The 15,661-nt window shown below is 35.6% G+C and overlaps 2 protein-coding genes across 2 annotated transcripts; one reads left to right on the forward strand and one right to left on the reverse strand.

Moving 5' to 3' along the window:
- Positions 1-2,263: 2,263 nt before the first annotated feature.
- Positions 2,264-10,640, forward strand: LOC102594360 (armadillo repeat-containing protein LFR-like). Its single transcript, XM_006355984.2, has 8 exons — positions 2,264-2,518; positions 7,980-8,149; positions 8,253-8,395; positions 8,544-8,800; positions 9,531-9,636; positions 9,749-9,887; positions 9,984-10,111; positions 10,199-10,640. The coding sequence occupies exons 1-8, from the start codon at positions 2,320-2,322 to the stop codon at positions 10,452-10,454; spliced, it is 1,398 nt and encodes a 465-aa protein (XP_006356046.1). The 5' UTR covers positions 2,264-2,319; the 3' UTR covers positions 10,455-10,640.
- Positions 10,641-12,561: 1,921 nt separating this feature from the next.
- Positions 12,562-15,541, reverse strand: LOC102594691 (3-ketoacyl-CoA synthase 11-like). Its single transcript, XM_006355985.2, has 2 exons — positions 14,588-15,541; positions 12,562-13,483 (listed from the first exon to the last, which is right to left on the reverse strand). The coding sequence occupies exons 1-2, from the start codon at positions 15,359-15,361 to the stop codon at positions 12,698-12,700; spliced, it is 1,560 nt and encodes a 519-aa protein (XP_006356047.1). The 5' UTR covers positions 15,362-15,541; the 3' UTR covers positions 12,562-12,697.
- Between the last annotated feature and the right edge of the window lie 120 nt (positions 15,542-15,661).

Below are 15,661 nucleotides of genomic sequence, written 5' to 3' on the forward strand. Positions count from 1 at the left end.
GACGACAAAAATTTTATGCTGTTAATGCCACCATGGCACTGAAATGTGACTTGTCAGAGGTAGTACTCAATGTTCGCATCTCGATTAATTTTATGAAATATTTTTTACTCATCAAAGCTAAGTGTATGAAAAGAAATTGCTTAATTTTTTGACGGGTGCAATTCTCAGTAAAGATAAAATACTAGATTATCTTTTCTCATATATTTTAATTTTGATGAACAAAGTTATTTGATGTTTGTTGTATAGTGAAATAGTTCGAGATACACACCTCTTTTAATAGAATAAATTGATTTAATTATAATCCTAGTTTTATTGTTGTGCCAAAACAAAGGAAGAAGGAGCTTTTGTGAAATAAAAAAATACTATATGTATTTTGTTTTTAATAATCAATAAATTTTATAGGATCAATTTTAAATGATATGTTTAATCGGATATTGTAATTGTTATAAAAAAAAACTTCAAATGAAAAAATAGGAGACACGATAGGGTAAGGAGATGAAAAGCAGTACGAAATATGTAATTTAAAACACAACATTATGAATGTACACATCTTTAAATAAGTATAAGAAAAAATCGAGAGCTTCAGAAGGCCATGAAAGAGCCATTCAAGGTCTACACTATGCTAGTATGGATATTTAAATAGAGTAGATATTGAATTCAAGACAATTATAAACTCAAAAGATCAAAGAAGTCTTGCTAACATCAAATCATGATGGTACGCTTAATCCACAACTACAAATAGAAAATTAAAAATTTGACGAATGTAAATTTTTTATATATAATTGTAAGAATCAATTCTAACATGTTCGGATTATAATAGTTTCAACATACCCTTCGGGGTGGCCCAGTGGTTTGAGCTTGGGACTTCCATGTTGGAGGTCTCAAGTTCGAAACCCCTTGCCAGCGAAAGCAAGGGGTTTGCCTTCTGGGTCGAGCTCGTCGCATCAGGCTTGCCTAGTGCGGTTTACCTCTCCTATGTGGTTTGCGATCTATTGCATAGGAGCGCGGGTTTTACCCTGTGCGCACCCAAAGGATAGCGGCTGCGGGTTTCCCTTGTCATCAAAAAAAATTATAATAGTTTCAACTTAAATTATTACAAAGTCTAATTTTCAAATTATTCAAATAATTATTAATTTCAATAAATAGTTATGAATATGGTTCTCTTTGTGAGACTTATGGATATTATGTCTCTATTGACTTCAAACCTTCATTTGGGCTTACTTAAGGATTATGCTTACACAAATCATTTTTTTGTTGTTGCTAGATTTATAATACTTTCTAAATTATGGTTAAAATTTGAAACAAACCAAAAAGTGGCTACTTTTGGTATAAATAATGGTGTCCATAGTATTGCTTTCAACTGTGTGTTCATGGGGTCATTTGCTATTTTAATGTTAGTTTTAAATTTTTTTGCACCTAAGTGTAAATAACTTTTTTTTACCAGACATAAATTTTATATTTTAACTTATTTTTTACCAGTCATAAATTTTATATTTTTATATCATACTAGTATTTTATAAATTATATAACTTTATTTTTTTAAGAACTTATGTCCATTATATTAGATATAAGTTCAATTGCTAAAGGATAAAACTAAAGATCAATTTATTTGAAGAATAAAAATAAAGATCAATTTATTTAAAGCATAAAACGATTTATGACATTCACTAGTAATTTTCGGCTTATCACAAAAAAATGTTAATGTTTTGGATTTTTAAATTTTATGATTGAAACTTCAAATTCACCACCAAATGATGTGGTGCAACAAATGAAGTTACTCTTGTTTAATCAGATGTCTTAATTTTGAGTTTTGACTATGATTTTTTTTTACATGGAGTGCTTTTCTCGAATGGACCTTACATGTCGTGAATTCAAATTAATCAAACTCTAATGAAGATATCGGACATCAAATAATTTTTTTTTAAAAAAAGTAATATAAAATACATAAATCTCATACATTTGGGGTTAACTATATCCAATTCCGAAAGTTTGGGTGTGACATCATTAAGGTTTCTTGTTCAGAAATTAGTTAGGGTATATAATGTAAAATATTTAGTGAGGTATGACTATAAAGGGGTATATGTTTGTAATTATTTTACTTTTATGAGGTATTTGCTTAATTTTCCCTATTTTAAGTTTTGTATTTATGTAATTTTTCGAAAAGAAAACACATTTGGACTTACATGAAAAAACCATGGGCTCAATGTTGGACTTATATGAAAACCCGACCCATTGTTTCAGCATTTATTCTCTCACGCACCTCGAATTCTTCACAGTGGTTTTTGTGCATAGCAGAAAGGAGAAATAAGCGGGAAAAAGATGCAGAAGCGGCAAAGCGGTGGTGTAGCTGGCGGTGGCTCAGCTACTCCGGCAGCTAAGAGAGGACGTCCGTTAGGCAGCGTAAACAGTAACTCCGCCGCTGCCTCTGCTGCAGCGGCAGCCGCATCCAGTGCTGCCGACTCAGTAGCTCCGCCAACGCTTCTCGGACCTTCACTTCATGTTCACTATGCATTTGCTGGTCAGTTAGTGCCTTATCGTATGTGTATCATACTGAATTTTGAATGCTTTGTCATTAACTTTATAGGTTTAAAAGGAGGTGAAGGTTTGTAGTGCTATGTGGATAATGAATCTGTATATATATGAATGAAATTTAGGTGGTTTTATAAATGTAATTTTGAGTAATTTATTTGAGTTTTTGTACTGCCATTTGCATTACCAGTGTAACTTTGAGCTGAATTATTGAATTTTTTGGCCTTGTCCGGATGTCCGTGATGAAGCTTAGGGATTTGAATTACCATAGTATAAGGTGTGAGTAAATGGACGGTAATGTCAAGTTGAAGTTGTATCCTGCCGGTTGTTTCCTTGTTTAGGAAATTAACTTTTACTCGTATCCAATAGCTTTCAAGGATTCGAAAAAGAATTTCTAACCTAAATCCCTAACTACAGAGAAAAATGCTGTTAGAAAAGTAGTGTGAGAGGCACCCAAGGGTGTGGCCTAGTGGTCAGTGGTTGAGAACTTTGAGGTCTCACCTTCAAAACTCAAGGAGGCAAAAAAACACTAGGTGATTCTTCCTATCTGTCATAACCTTGATTAACAGAGTTATCTGCTACCAGTTGTTGGTGGGAGGTATCCCGTGAAATTAGTTGAGGTGCGTGTAAGTTGGCCCGGACACCACAATCATAAAAAAAGTAGTGAGAGGGGTGGAATAAATAGCCAGTACCCTGAAAGGGAATTTCACCTATTTGCAACAAACTTAGTTCATTTTTTAAAAATTGGTAACTTAAAACTAAATTTAATTTTTTTGTTGAACTACAAATGAATTTAATTTTTCCAGTTACTCTATGTAGAATAATGTTGTTAAAATTAACGGAGATGCTCCCCAGGAAAGTTATTCCTAGTGTCACAACTGCTGTTGCTGCCTTCTTTTTAGACATTTGGTCTTTTAGTAGGAAGTAGAGACTTTGTTTGAATTTTGTCAAGTTGAGGAGCTAGACACCCAGGATCATGGCCATATATTGGAACCTAAATATATAAACATTGTTGTCTAGTGAAAGTTCGCCTTTGAGTCAAATGCACATTTTATGGGATTACACTGGGTATGTTGTTGCACATTTTGGAATCACGTGTCAAATTGGAGAATTTAATATAGAATTGAAAATACAAAAATGTTGACTCTCAGAATGGCCTGGAAACAATAACATAGAGGGCAGGGTTTCAGAAAGGAAAGACATTCCTCACTAGACCTGAGATCTACTTGGATAGTTGATTTTTCTCAGTCCTTGAGCTCTGGGTGTATTACAATTTACAGTTGCTGATTGATCCTTCGGGAGAAGGCAGTCCTGAAGGATGTTGATCTGCATCTAGGTTTGTTCGAACAAGTGTGCGTTTATAGGAACCTTTTATGCAAAGCTCACCGAAGAAAACAAGTCCAAAGCTCACTTCGTTGCTCAAGTTAGTAATGTTCATAAATGATTACTCAAATAATTCTCGTCACTATAACTCGGGAAAAACTCACGGGATAGATAAGCTGTCTTAGATACTCTCATGCCTCTCAATTTGTTGAGGGATGCCTTTTTGCTACTCCTTTTGTTCTCTGATCATTGGTTCTACCGATGCTTCTTTAGTGTCACCTAATTTTGTGTTTTTCCCCCACTATGATCTAGATCTATTTCCTTGATGCCGTGGTCCCCTCTTTTTAGCTATCCTCTCCACTTTCTTGTTTTTGCCATCATTCTATTGCCCCCTTCCTTTGTCGTCTAAGGTGGTATAGTGGCTCCTTCAGATTAGTCACTTAGAAAAATTCTCCATAGTTGTGCATTTGCAATAATCTTTTTAAGAGGAATGGGTTAAACCACTCATCTGTCCTTTTAATGTGAATTTGTCAACTAATGTTAATAAGGGACTGTGCTAGCCACTGTCAGGTGGTGTTCATGAAGGTGTTATTGTGCAGTACTCAACCTCTTGATTCTCGGTCTGTAATCTAGAGGTAGATGCTCACCTCCTAGCCTCACTATCAAACTTTATTCGATTATCGGCCTTGTATATGATTAAACCATCTGCTACATAGGTTTATAGCTCAACAAATATCTTCCAACTAATGGATCAACATCCCACACGCATATGTCTTATCTTCTGTCCTCTAAAGGCCCAATCAAATAGTGCATCCTTCACTAGTACTGGACATAGTACATTATATCCGGAATCTCTTATATAAGTGTTGAGAATAAAGAAGCACTTTTTAACCATATTAACAAAGAGCTTCCAAGAAAGCATTTCTCGTACAGATACAACAACTCCTTTGTCTGTTGGGTTTGTTATCTCTACTATTGAGGGAAGGTCGATTCCGTTTCAATCTAATGATAGAAAAATTTAAGGGAAGTTTGATTTAAGGATTTCCTACCTAGTTTAAAGGAACGTTTTAATAACCAAAATTTTAGGATTTCCTACCTAGTTTTTTTTTTTTTGATGACAAGGGAAACCCGCAGCCGCTACCCTTTGGGTGCGCACAGGGTAAAACCCCCGCTCCTATGCAATAGCTCGCAAACCACATAGGAAAGGTAACCCGCACTAGGCAAGCCCGGCATGACGAGCTCGACCCAGAAGGCAAACCCCTTGCTTTCGCTGGCAAGGGGTTTCGAACTTGAGACCTCCAACATGGAAGTCCCAAGCCCAAACCACTACCTAGTTCATATAAGGAAAGCTTTAATAACAAAAATTTAAGTTGATTTCAAAATTTTAAATATTAGGAAAGTAATTAGATGACTAGTTTGTCTAGTGTGAGATCAATTTTAAGAGGTAAAAAAAGGAACAACATTTCGGGAAGGGCCTTCGTGCTTTTAGATAGATATAGAGAATATAAATCTAGATCCAATTGTAATTGCTATGCTCTATTCGAGCTTTAAGTATTGGTTGTACAGTAACTCTACTTTAACAATTCCGTATACATATTTGTATTCAATGGACTATCTCCAAAAATGAATGTTAGTATTCTACAATCACCACGTATTTGGTATGGGACTAAACTTGGAGTCGAAATGGACTTATCTTTCAATGGACTTATATTACAAGTTGTGTTCTTTGGCCCATAAAATTCATTCTTTTCCATATTTTTCAAGTTCTTTAAACTAAGGAAAGAATTTATATAAAGTAAACTCTTAATTAATTTTGAAGTCATTAGGACTTCCTAAATAATTCAAATAAGTAAAGATTAAATGACCAAAATCCTAGTTGATTTCAAAGTCATAAAAATTAGGGAGATAATAAAATGACTATTTTATGAGATTACACTGGGATTGTGTTCTTAGTTGCCTCTCCTCCCCCTTCCTTTGTCGTCTAAGGTGGTATAGTGGCTCCTTCAGATTAGTCACTTGGAAAAATTCTCCATAGTTGTGCAATTGCAATAATCTTTTTAAGAAGAATGGGTTAAAATACTCATCTGTCCTTTTAATGTGAATTTGTCAACTAATGTTAATAAGGGACTGTGCTAGCCACTGTCAGGTGTTCATGAAGGTGTTATTGTGCAGAACTCAGCCTCTTGATTCTCGGTCTGTAATCTGGAGGTAGATGCTCACCTCCTAGCCTCACTATCAAACTTTATTCGATTATCGGCCTTGTATATGATTAAACCGTCTGCTACATAGGCTTATAGCTCAACAAATATCTTCCAATTAATGAATCAACATCCCACATGCATAAGTCTTATCTTCTGTCCTCTTAAGGCCCAATTAAATAGTGCATCCTTCACTAGTACCGGACATAGTACATTATATCTGGAACCTCTTATATAAGTGTTGAGAATAAAGAAGCACTTTTTAATCATATTAACAAAGAGCTTCCAAGAAAGCATTTCTCGTGCAGATACAACAACTCCTTTGTCTAATGTCTATTGGGTCTGTTATCTCTACTATTGAGGGAAGGTCGACTCTGTTTCAATCTAATGATAGAAAATTTTAAGGGAAGTTTGATTTTGAGGATTTCCTACCTAGTTTAAATAAGGAAAGTTTTAATAACCAAAATTTTAGGATTTCCTACCTAGTTCAAATAAGGAAAGTTTTGATAACAAAATTTTTGGTGGATTTCAAAAGTTTAAATATTAGGAAAATAATTAGATGACTAGTTTGTCAACTGTGAGATCAATTTTAAGAGGTAAAAAAGGGAACAACATTTTGGGAAGGGCCTTCGTGCTTTTAGATAGATATAGAAAATATAAATCTAGATCCAATCTGTAATTGCTATGCTCTATTCGAGCTTGAAGTATTAGTTGTACAATAACTCTACTTTAACAATTCCGTATACATACTTGTATTCAATGGACTAATCTCCAAAAATGAATGTCAGTATTCTACAATCACCACGTATTTGGTATGGGACTAAACTTGGAGTCGAAATGGACTTATCTTTCAATGGACTTATATTCCTAGTTGTGTTCTTTGGCCCATAAAAGCCATTATTTTCCATATTTTTCAAGTTCTTTTAAAACAAGGAAAGAATTTATATAAAGTAAACTCTTAATTAATTTTGAAGTCATTAGGACTTCCTAAATAATTCAAATAAGTAAAGACATAATGACCAAAATCTTAGTTGATTTCAAAGTCATAAAAATTAGGGAGATAATAGAATGGCTATTTTATCCAATATGAAATCTAATTTTAAAGGGTAAAAAAGGTGAATAACATTTCGCTAGGAGCTTCGAACTTTCAACATGTATAGATTATAGATGTTTACAATTCTTTGTATATTTTTATATTCTTAGTATTTTACTTGTATTACCAAAGGGTATGACGTAGATGTCAATGGAATGGAATGGACCATGGAGGTAAATGTGTAAAGCCCATCGAGTCAAAAGAAGCTACATAAACTTTCCATATGTCAAAGTGTCGGGTGAGGGGGCCTGAGTTATTTGGCATCTGCGCGGTGGAAAGTAGCAGATATCTGGTGGACTAGTTGAGGTCCTTTGCAAATATATGCTTTGATTGTGCTTTGCACTTAAAGCTCTAATAGTTCTTGAGCTTTTGTATGCCTTTTGCCTTTACCTCTAGGACATCCATTTGGGACTAGATTTGACTCTTCCAGTACTCCAACTGTAACATTCCAACAATTTGGTCAACCCAATCTAAGCAAAATTAAAGTAGTTTCCGATCCGCATAAGGTACAGCCATTGGTGTACGATGAAACACCATTTATGTAAATTGCAGCGTTTCTGAAAAATTGATTGACCTGCTGAATTTGAGGAAATAGTGCAGGCATTGGTAGAAGGTAAGTAAATTAAAATATTTTCTGATCCGCATAAGGTACTATTGGCGTAAGATAAAACACAATTTATGTAAATTGCAGCATTTCTGAAAATTTGTTTTGACCTGTTGAATTTGAGGAAATAATACAAGCATTTGTAGAAGACAGGGATGTGGATTAAATGATGCATTTTCCAGCCACATATGCTTATGATTATCATTTGGTTACCAATCTTCTGTTCTTACAGATCAGAATAATAAAAGGATTGTTCTGGCACTTCAAAGTGGATTGAAGAGTGAGCTGACGTGGGCATTAAACGCTCTCACTTTGCTATCATTTAAAGAGAAAGATGAAATCCGCAAAGATGCAACCCCTCTTGCGAAAATTCCTGGGTTGCTTGATGCTCTACTTCAAGTTGTATGTTTCTCAATGTTTTCCGTGTAACTTCTGCTTCATGGTTGACTCTTGATTAGTTTTTCCCTATTTAATATCATAGTGATGGCAATGATCTGTTTGACAGATAGATGACTGGCGTGACATAACGTTACCAAGGGTGCTTGTGAAGACACCACGTGTTCGACTATTGGGTGCGAATTCAGCTGTTACTGGATTTGGAAATGAATATGAGGCCTTGAACTCGGATAATCCCTCACCTCATCCTAGGTAATTCAGCATGCCCTCACCCCTTCCGTCTTCTTCCAGATGCCTTTTGTTGTAAATCTTAGTTTCCAATGCATGGAATCTGCAATGCAGATCCTACCCTGAATTTAATTGCCTTGTGTTACGTGCTCCATGTATCCTTTGACCACAGTACTGGATCTGGATCTTCCAACAAAGAGGCATCTGTTCTGAAGTGTGCTAACAAGCTTCGCCCTGGAGCCTGGAATTTTGATGAAGACGGCCTATTTAACTTGGATGAGGAGGGGCGTGCTGAGAAACAGCTGTGTGCTGTCGCTGCTTCAAACATTATCCGTAACTTCTCTAACATGCCAGATAATGAAGTCATCATGGCGCAGCACAGGCATTGCTTTGAAACCATATTTCAATGTCTTGAAGATTATGTTACAGGTGGGAAAAGAGGTTTAAACTTAATCTTAGTTTTTTTGTGTTTGGTTTAAATTTGCCATCTATCATGTGGCAGTTTGTATTATGTTCTCCTCATCTAAGACATTTACTCATCTATCTTCTGAATCCATCTTCCTGGTTATACATTGAGGAGGATGTTGATTGTTAATGATGTATGTAATTGACTTTTTAGACCAATAAGTCCTACTGAGAAAATTCTATCATTCTAGAGGAATTCTCTCTTGTTTATTCCTTGGAAACCTCCCTAAATATTTAGCACATTCCATACTTCTGATAGTCGAATTCCTTACCTGTTTAATCACCTTTTTATTGTTGTCAGCTTATTGAAGTTAAATGACTTATGTGGCTTCATTTTATACTTTCCAATGAAAAGGGTCAATTTAAGATTCCTGTGCTTGCCTGGTATAATCTAAAGAGACTGCTTGGACTTTGTTGACAATCTTGATTATGTTGTTGCATGGCATGCCAACAACAACATACTTAGTGTAGTCCCATAAGTGAGATCGAGGAAGGTGGTGTGTATGCAGCCTTACCCCCACCTTGTGAAGGTAGAGAAGTTATTTCTGATGGACCCTGGCTCAAGCAAAGCATATAAAAATTGACAGATGGCTGAATGCCAGATATTCTTGATTAAAATGTTTTCTCAACTCATATCCATTTAAAACATGTTTCTCTCTACCTATTTTTGATTTCGGATTTCTTTTGTTGACAGAGGATGAGGAACTTGTCACAAATGCCCTCGAGACTGTAGTGAATTTGGCTTTGTTGTTGAATCTTCGGATCTTTAGCTCCTCAAAACCTTCTTTTATCAAAATGACGTAAGCATTTGACTTGTCAGTTGCTTGCTTTGTACTATTGGCTCTTATACTGAGTGGAGGTTTTTTTTCGTTTCTGTATGTTCTAAATTGAGTTGTTTGTTTCTTGATCCAGGGAGAAACGTGCAGTCAAGGCTCTCATGGGAATGCTGGGATCTGCTGTGAAGACTTGGCACTCTGGCGCTGCTGAATTAATTGGTCGTCTTATAATAAATCCTGACAATGAACCCTTCCTACTTCCTTTTGCTTCACAGGTTGATGTTCATTTTGACAGCTGCAGTACTAAATTTCCATCTGTACTTTTATGATTGTTCAGAAAACTCACTAAACACAATTTGTGAGATGTGCAGATATATACACGTTTGGTCGATATAATGAGCTCTCCACCTACTGATGCTCAAGCAGCTGCTGTAGGTGCATTATATAACCTTGCAGAGATAAATATGGACTGTCGTTTGAAGCTGGCCAGTGAGCGATGGTAAGTGACAGAATTTGACCTAATTATGGTTAACAGATTCCTCTTATTTTTGTATCTGAATGACTGATTCGCCACATTGAACTTCAGGGCAATTGATCGACTGTTGAAAGTGATCAAGATGCCACATCCAGTACCAGAAATTTGCAGGAAAGCAGCAACTATTTTGGAAAACCTTGTGTTGGAGCCGCAGAACAAGCCCCTCCTCCTATCATATGAAAATGCCTTCGCAGAAATGCTCTTCGGGGATCCAAGGTACTCAGACATATTCGCAAGGATATTATATGAACTAACATCACGACCAAGCAACAAAGTTGCATCAGCTTGTGGGATTTGGGGCATGTAACCCAGAGTGCTGTCTTGGGTGGATTTGTGCTGACATTCTGATGTACATATTAGTTCAACCTTAAATATTTATTAGTTAAACTTGCTTCTTGTACTCTTTAAACACTAATCTAGCTCTTAAATGTAAAATTTAGGACTTTGGTAAGTTGTTCTTTCTCCTCAAGGCAAGTGCACTAATTATGGGCTAGTCCTCATGTCTTTGGTTCAAGAATACTTGGGTAAGACGTAATGTGTCGGTTAGACGTTTCTTATGAGCTTGATTCTTGTCGCGGTATTTAAGCTAAAACTTAGTTTAGAACTTGGGCTACACCTACCTGTACCTTCAGATAAATATTATTGGGGAGAGGTGGATTCAAAATTTTAATTTGATGGGTTCGACATTCAAGGTTGTTAATATTGGACTTATCGTCCCTCTAATATTATGGGTTTAAAAATCATGATATAAATTTTATATTGAGTGTCACAAACATAGGGTTCAGATGAACTCGATGCCAAAGAATCCACCTTTATACCTACTCTTGTTGTAGCCTATCCCTTCGGATAAATATTTGCTGGGCAGAGGTGGATCCAAATGGATTGAACTTCAAAATACCGTGTCTAACATTTGTTGAAAATTTTGTGTATTTTGATATAAAATGTATATACTCAATTTTAGTAATATTAGGTTCGAATAAACTCAATGTTGAAGCACTAGATCCACCCCTATTCCTTAGCGGATTCTAAATTTTAAGTTGACAAGTTTGACCTTTACATTTTTTAGCATCAAACACATTGCATTTCTAAATTATAAGCTCAGATTTATTATTTGTTAAAATTTTGGTGCGTTTTCACATAAAAATCCATATTCAATGTTGAAAATGTTAAGATGTCCCACATCGGTAGAGGGATGGGAATTTGGTCTCCTTATATATGGATTTGGACAAACCTCCCCTCATGAGCTAGCTTTTGGGGTTGAGTTAGGCCCAGGTGCCATATCTTAACATGGTATCAGAGCCAGACCCATCCCAATTTGTTATTCACCGATGATGGCTTCCATTTAGAAGTGTTCACGCTGCAGTTAAGATCTGGGCGTGCGGGGGAGTGTTAAGATGTTCCACATCGGTAGAGGGATGGGAATTTGGTCTCCTTATGTGGACTTGAACAGACTTTCCCTCATGAGCTAGCTTTTGGAGTTGAGTTAAGCCCAGGTGCCATATCTTAACAGAAAATACTGGATTCGGATGAACTCAATACCAAAGCACCAGAGCCGCCTTTCCTCCTACTGTTGCTGCAGCTATTTCCAGCTCCTTGTTGTCCGCTTCTTGCCAGCTTCCCCTTCTCATTTAAGGACACAAAACAGCTGGTTCCATCTTTACTCAGCTATTTGCATCTACCATTTCATGCATTTATTACTTAGAATTTAATACAAAGTTCTAGTCACTTTATCATAAAACCCCAAATACAACTAGTTGATACTGTTGTAACAACCTCTTTCGTTTCATTTTAGATGAACGATGTTTGAATGAACGCAAAATTTAAGAAATTGAAGAAGACCTTTGACATGTCAGCCATTTATATATCAGAATTGTCCTTTTAAACAAGTGGTGATGAGAGTTTCACATGTCTTTTTATTTTCTCTCTTTAGCTCTTTTAAGTATATTTCCTGCACTTCTTGCATAGTAAATTTTCCTACAATATTATGCCGATTTTCTCTCCCCATATTTCATATGTTAGAAAGAAGGCAAACTCGAAAGCTTTAGAATTTGGTAGATAACGATAACCGTTAAGCTTAAATTGTCTTGACTTTATATGCATTCCTTCTATTTAGAATTTTTAGATGAGTAGATTCTAACGAATCATGTTATTAATGGTAAAACAACGATATTAAGATTAAATAGTTTCCAAAAGAGAATAGTATTATTCTTTTTGAACAAACTAAAAAGAAAACGTGTCACATAAACTGACATGCAATGGATTATATGTGCTTTGTTTCTAACACAATGAAAATGTACAACTCAAACCATACATTATTACTGTGAATTTTCCTTTTAAGGTAAACAAAATACAAATTGTAACCATTTATTTTCTCAGATTAACAATTCTTCGTCGTGTTTGTGATCTTCATTTGCTAGAAAATAGAATATTTGGTATCACTTTTATATAAATAATCAAATCAAATTACATTGTACATTGCAATCCTTAAGGTAACAAAGAATGATAATACTACTACATAACTTTTACTGGAGGAAAATTAAAAATTATTTTTCAAGAATCATTAATTGTGACCATTCTAGGTACTTCAACTGGGAATTCATGAACCTCATCCATCCATGGATTCTTCTCTTTAGCAGGATTAATCGTCTTCAACGCGCGCCACACGGCACTGTTACATTTAAATCCAGAACCAAATGCAATTTGCCATGTCCTGTCTCCTTTCTTGATCCTCCCTTTAGCTTCAGTATAAGCCAATTCATACCATAAAGAGCTGCTTGATGTGTTACCAAACCTGTAAAGTGTCATTCTTGATGGCTCCATATGCCACTGGCTGAGCTCGAGATTCTTCTCGAGCTCATCCAGTACAGCCCTTCCACCAGCGTGTATACAGAAATGCTCGAATGCCAGCTTGAAATCAGGTATGTAAGGCTTGATTTTCATCTTAAAGATCTTCCTCGCGACTAATGTCATGAAGAAAAGGAGTTGCTCAGACATAGGAAGGACTAATGGCCCGAGAGTTGTGATGTTAGTTTTTAGTGCTTCCCCTGCAACAGCCATTAGGTCCTTCGATAAGGCAACACCGATCTCCTTCTTCTCGTCCTCCTCCTGGAACACACAACCATAGCTCCTGTCATCCGCGCCCTTGTGTGTACGTACTGTATGGATGAGTTGGTACTTGGAACGTCGACGATCTGATGATCTGTTTGACAGAAGAATTGCAGCACCTCCCATCCTGAATATGCAATTTGAGACAAGCATTGATCTATTGTTGCCAAAGTACCAATTGAGTGTTATGTTTTCCATACTCACTACAAGTGCATAAGAATTAGGATTCACCTGATACATCAACATTGATAAAAATCAAACAGTTAGTAAATAGAACTATGTAAAGTTGTCTTCCTAATAGATCATAGGTCACGAGTTCGAGACGTGAAAGCAATCACTAAGGGTAAGATGTCTACATCACATCCCTTAGGGTGCAGCCCGGGTGTCCTTTTCAAATAGTACAATGTAAAGTTTCATGTTTTTGTACAATCAATGTTTGTCACTCTTGTCTCATAAGTTAGTTGAGTTCACCTTCCCACATGAGAGAAAGTTAATGAAACACTTTTTGAGAAGTGGGACATTAATCATCAAGAATTGCCAACTAGTAGACATTGGACATTAATGTTGTCCACTCCATTTTACTATCTAGTTTTCATATTATCTGTCTTTTAAGATTTTCGCGAATTCGTCAAAAAAGACATTTAATAGTAATATTAATCATAAGAATATTTATTCAGTTAAACATCTCACTTATTGAACACTTTACTGATTAGAGCAGTTAAAGTAAATTTGGACTGGAAGTAACAGAATGACTCTTTTTTGTTTTTCTAAACTGTCAAATATTTTGAAACAAATTCATTTTTACAGAAAACGACTAATATTTGAAATCGGATAAATATCACATCTCCTTCTATGAAGAGGATGTGATAACAACCATATCAAAAACACAAAAGTACACTGTATTGTGAGACCCCAAAAAAAAAACTATTAAGATTTTGTAGCGATAGAACTAAAAAGGATTGAATGTTAGTGGATCATAACACCAAGGTCACAACTAGTAAGTTAATAAAAGCCTTTTTCGCCAAATGTCCAAAAATCTACTTATTTTGAAATGTGTTTTTAGTCTTGAAACGCTTCTCAAGAAAAGTATCTTGAAAAATAGTACTCAATTTGAAAAACACTTTTGACAGTATTAGATCAATAGTTTATGTTTGATCAAGCTTTCATGATTCTGGAGAAAAACTATACTTCTTTCTTTAGCTTCTGAAAAACATTTTGTATTATTATTCAAAACATCTATTTTTCTTGGTCAAACACTTAACTACTCTAAAATACTCCACTTTTGACTTTCCAGAAACTTAATCGAACAGACTATATAAGTTAAAAAGAACAAACCTGCAATAGTTGTTTGGCAAGATCAATAGAAATGAGTCCAGCACTACATCCCATTCCACCAAGATTATAACTCATAACATTTCCCCTGAGCTTGTAATGGTTAACAATCATAGCAGAAAGTGATGGTGTTGGATTAAACAAGCTACAATTCACCACAAGTATCCCAATATCCTTAGCCTTCACCCCGGTTTTCGCCAACAACTCATCTATAGCACCAAACATCACCATCTCAGCCTCTTTTCTTGCCTCAGCCATGTTAGGTTCCGCGGGCACTCTCAAAAGTGCCTCAGGAAAATATGTCTTTTGCCCTAAACCCGACCTCTCTAATATCTTCTTCTGAAAGGCCAAATTCTCCTCAGTGAAAACCCCGGCTTGTTTTGATCTCTCCATGAAAACTTCTTTACTACACATAACATCAGGCTTAGGCTTATAACATGAAAAATCAACCAAATACACTTTTCTAGGCCTTGTCATGAAATAAAGTGTCCCCAAAAAAACAACAAGAGCAGAACACAAAATCACTGTAACAAGATTGAACTTCAATTTATCCAATAATTGGATTAAGTCATCTACTGAAATAGTCATAACATGAACACAAAGTAACCCCAAAACAGGAACCAAAAACAGATACATAGCATTGCTGATCAAATAGTGGTAACCAAGTTTGACATATTTGAGCCTGATTGATTGAAGAAAATTAGGAAGATTGTTAACTTCAACCGAAATTCGCGCGGTTTCAGAGCTAACTGAATTCTTGTTGTTCTCATCCCCCATTGTTTAAACTGAGCTTGACCCTCAATTCAATGAACTTAGATAAGAGAAAATGAGAAGTTTTCTTGATGAAATAAGAGATACCCGAGTGTAAAGAACTGTTTTTTAGATGAAACCGAGTGAAAAGAATTGATTTTTAGATGAAATAAGATGTAGCCCAGTGAAAAAAATGATTTTTTAGATGAAATAAGAGGTACCCGAGTGAAAAAAATGAACTTTTAGATGAAATAAGAGATACCCAAGTGAAAAAATGAACTTTTTAGATGAAATAAGAGATACCCAAGTGAAAAGAATGGAATTTTA

The sequence above is a fragment of the Solanum tuberosum genome, unplaced genomic scaffold (assembly GCF_000226075.1).
Source record: "Solanum tuberosum cultivar DM 1-3 516 R44 unplaced genomic scaffold, SolTub_3.0 scf00214, whole genome shotgun sequence".
NCBI classification, from domain to species: Eukaryota; Viridiplantae; Streptophyta; class Magnoliopsida; order Solanales; family Solanaceae; genus Solanum; species Solanum tuberosum.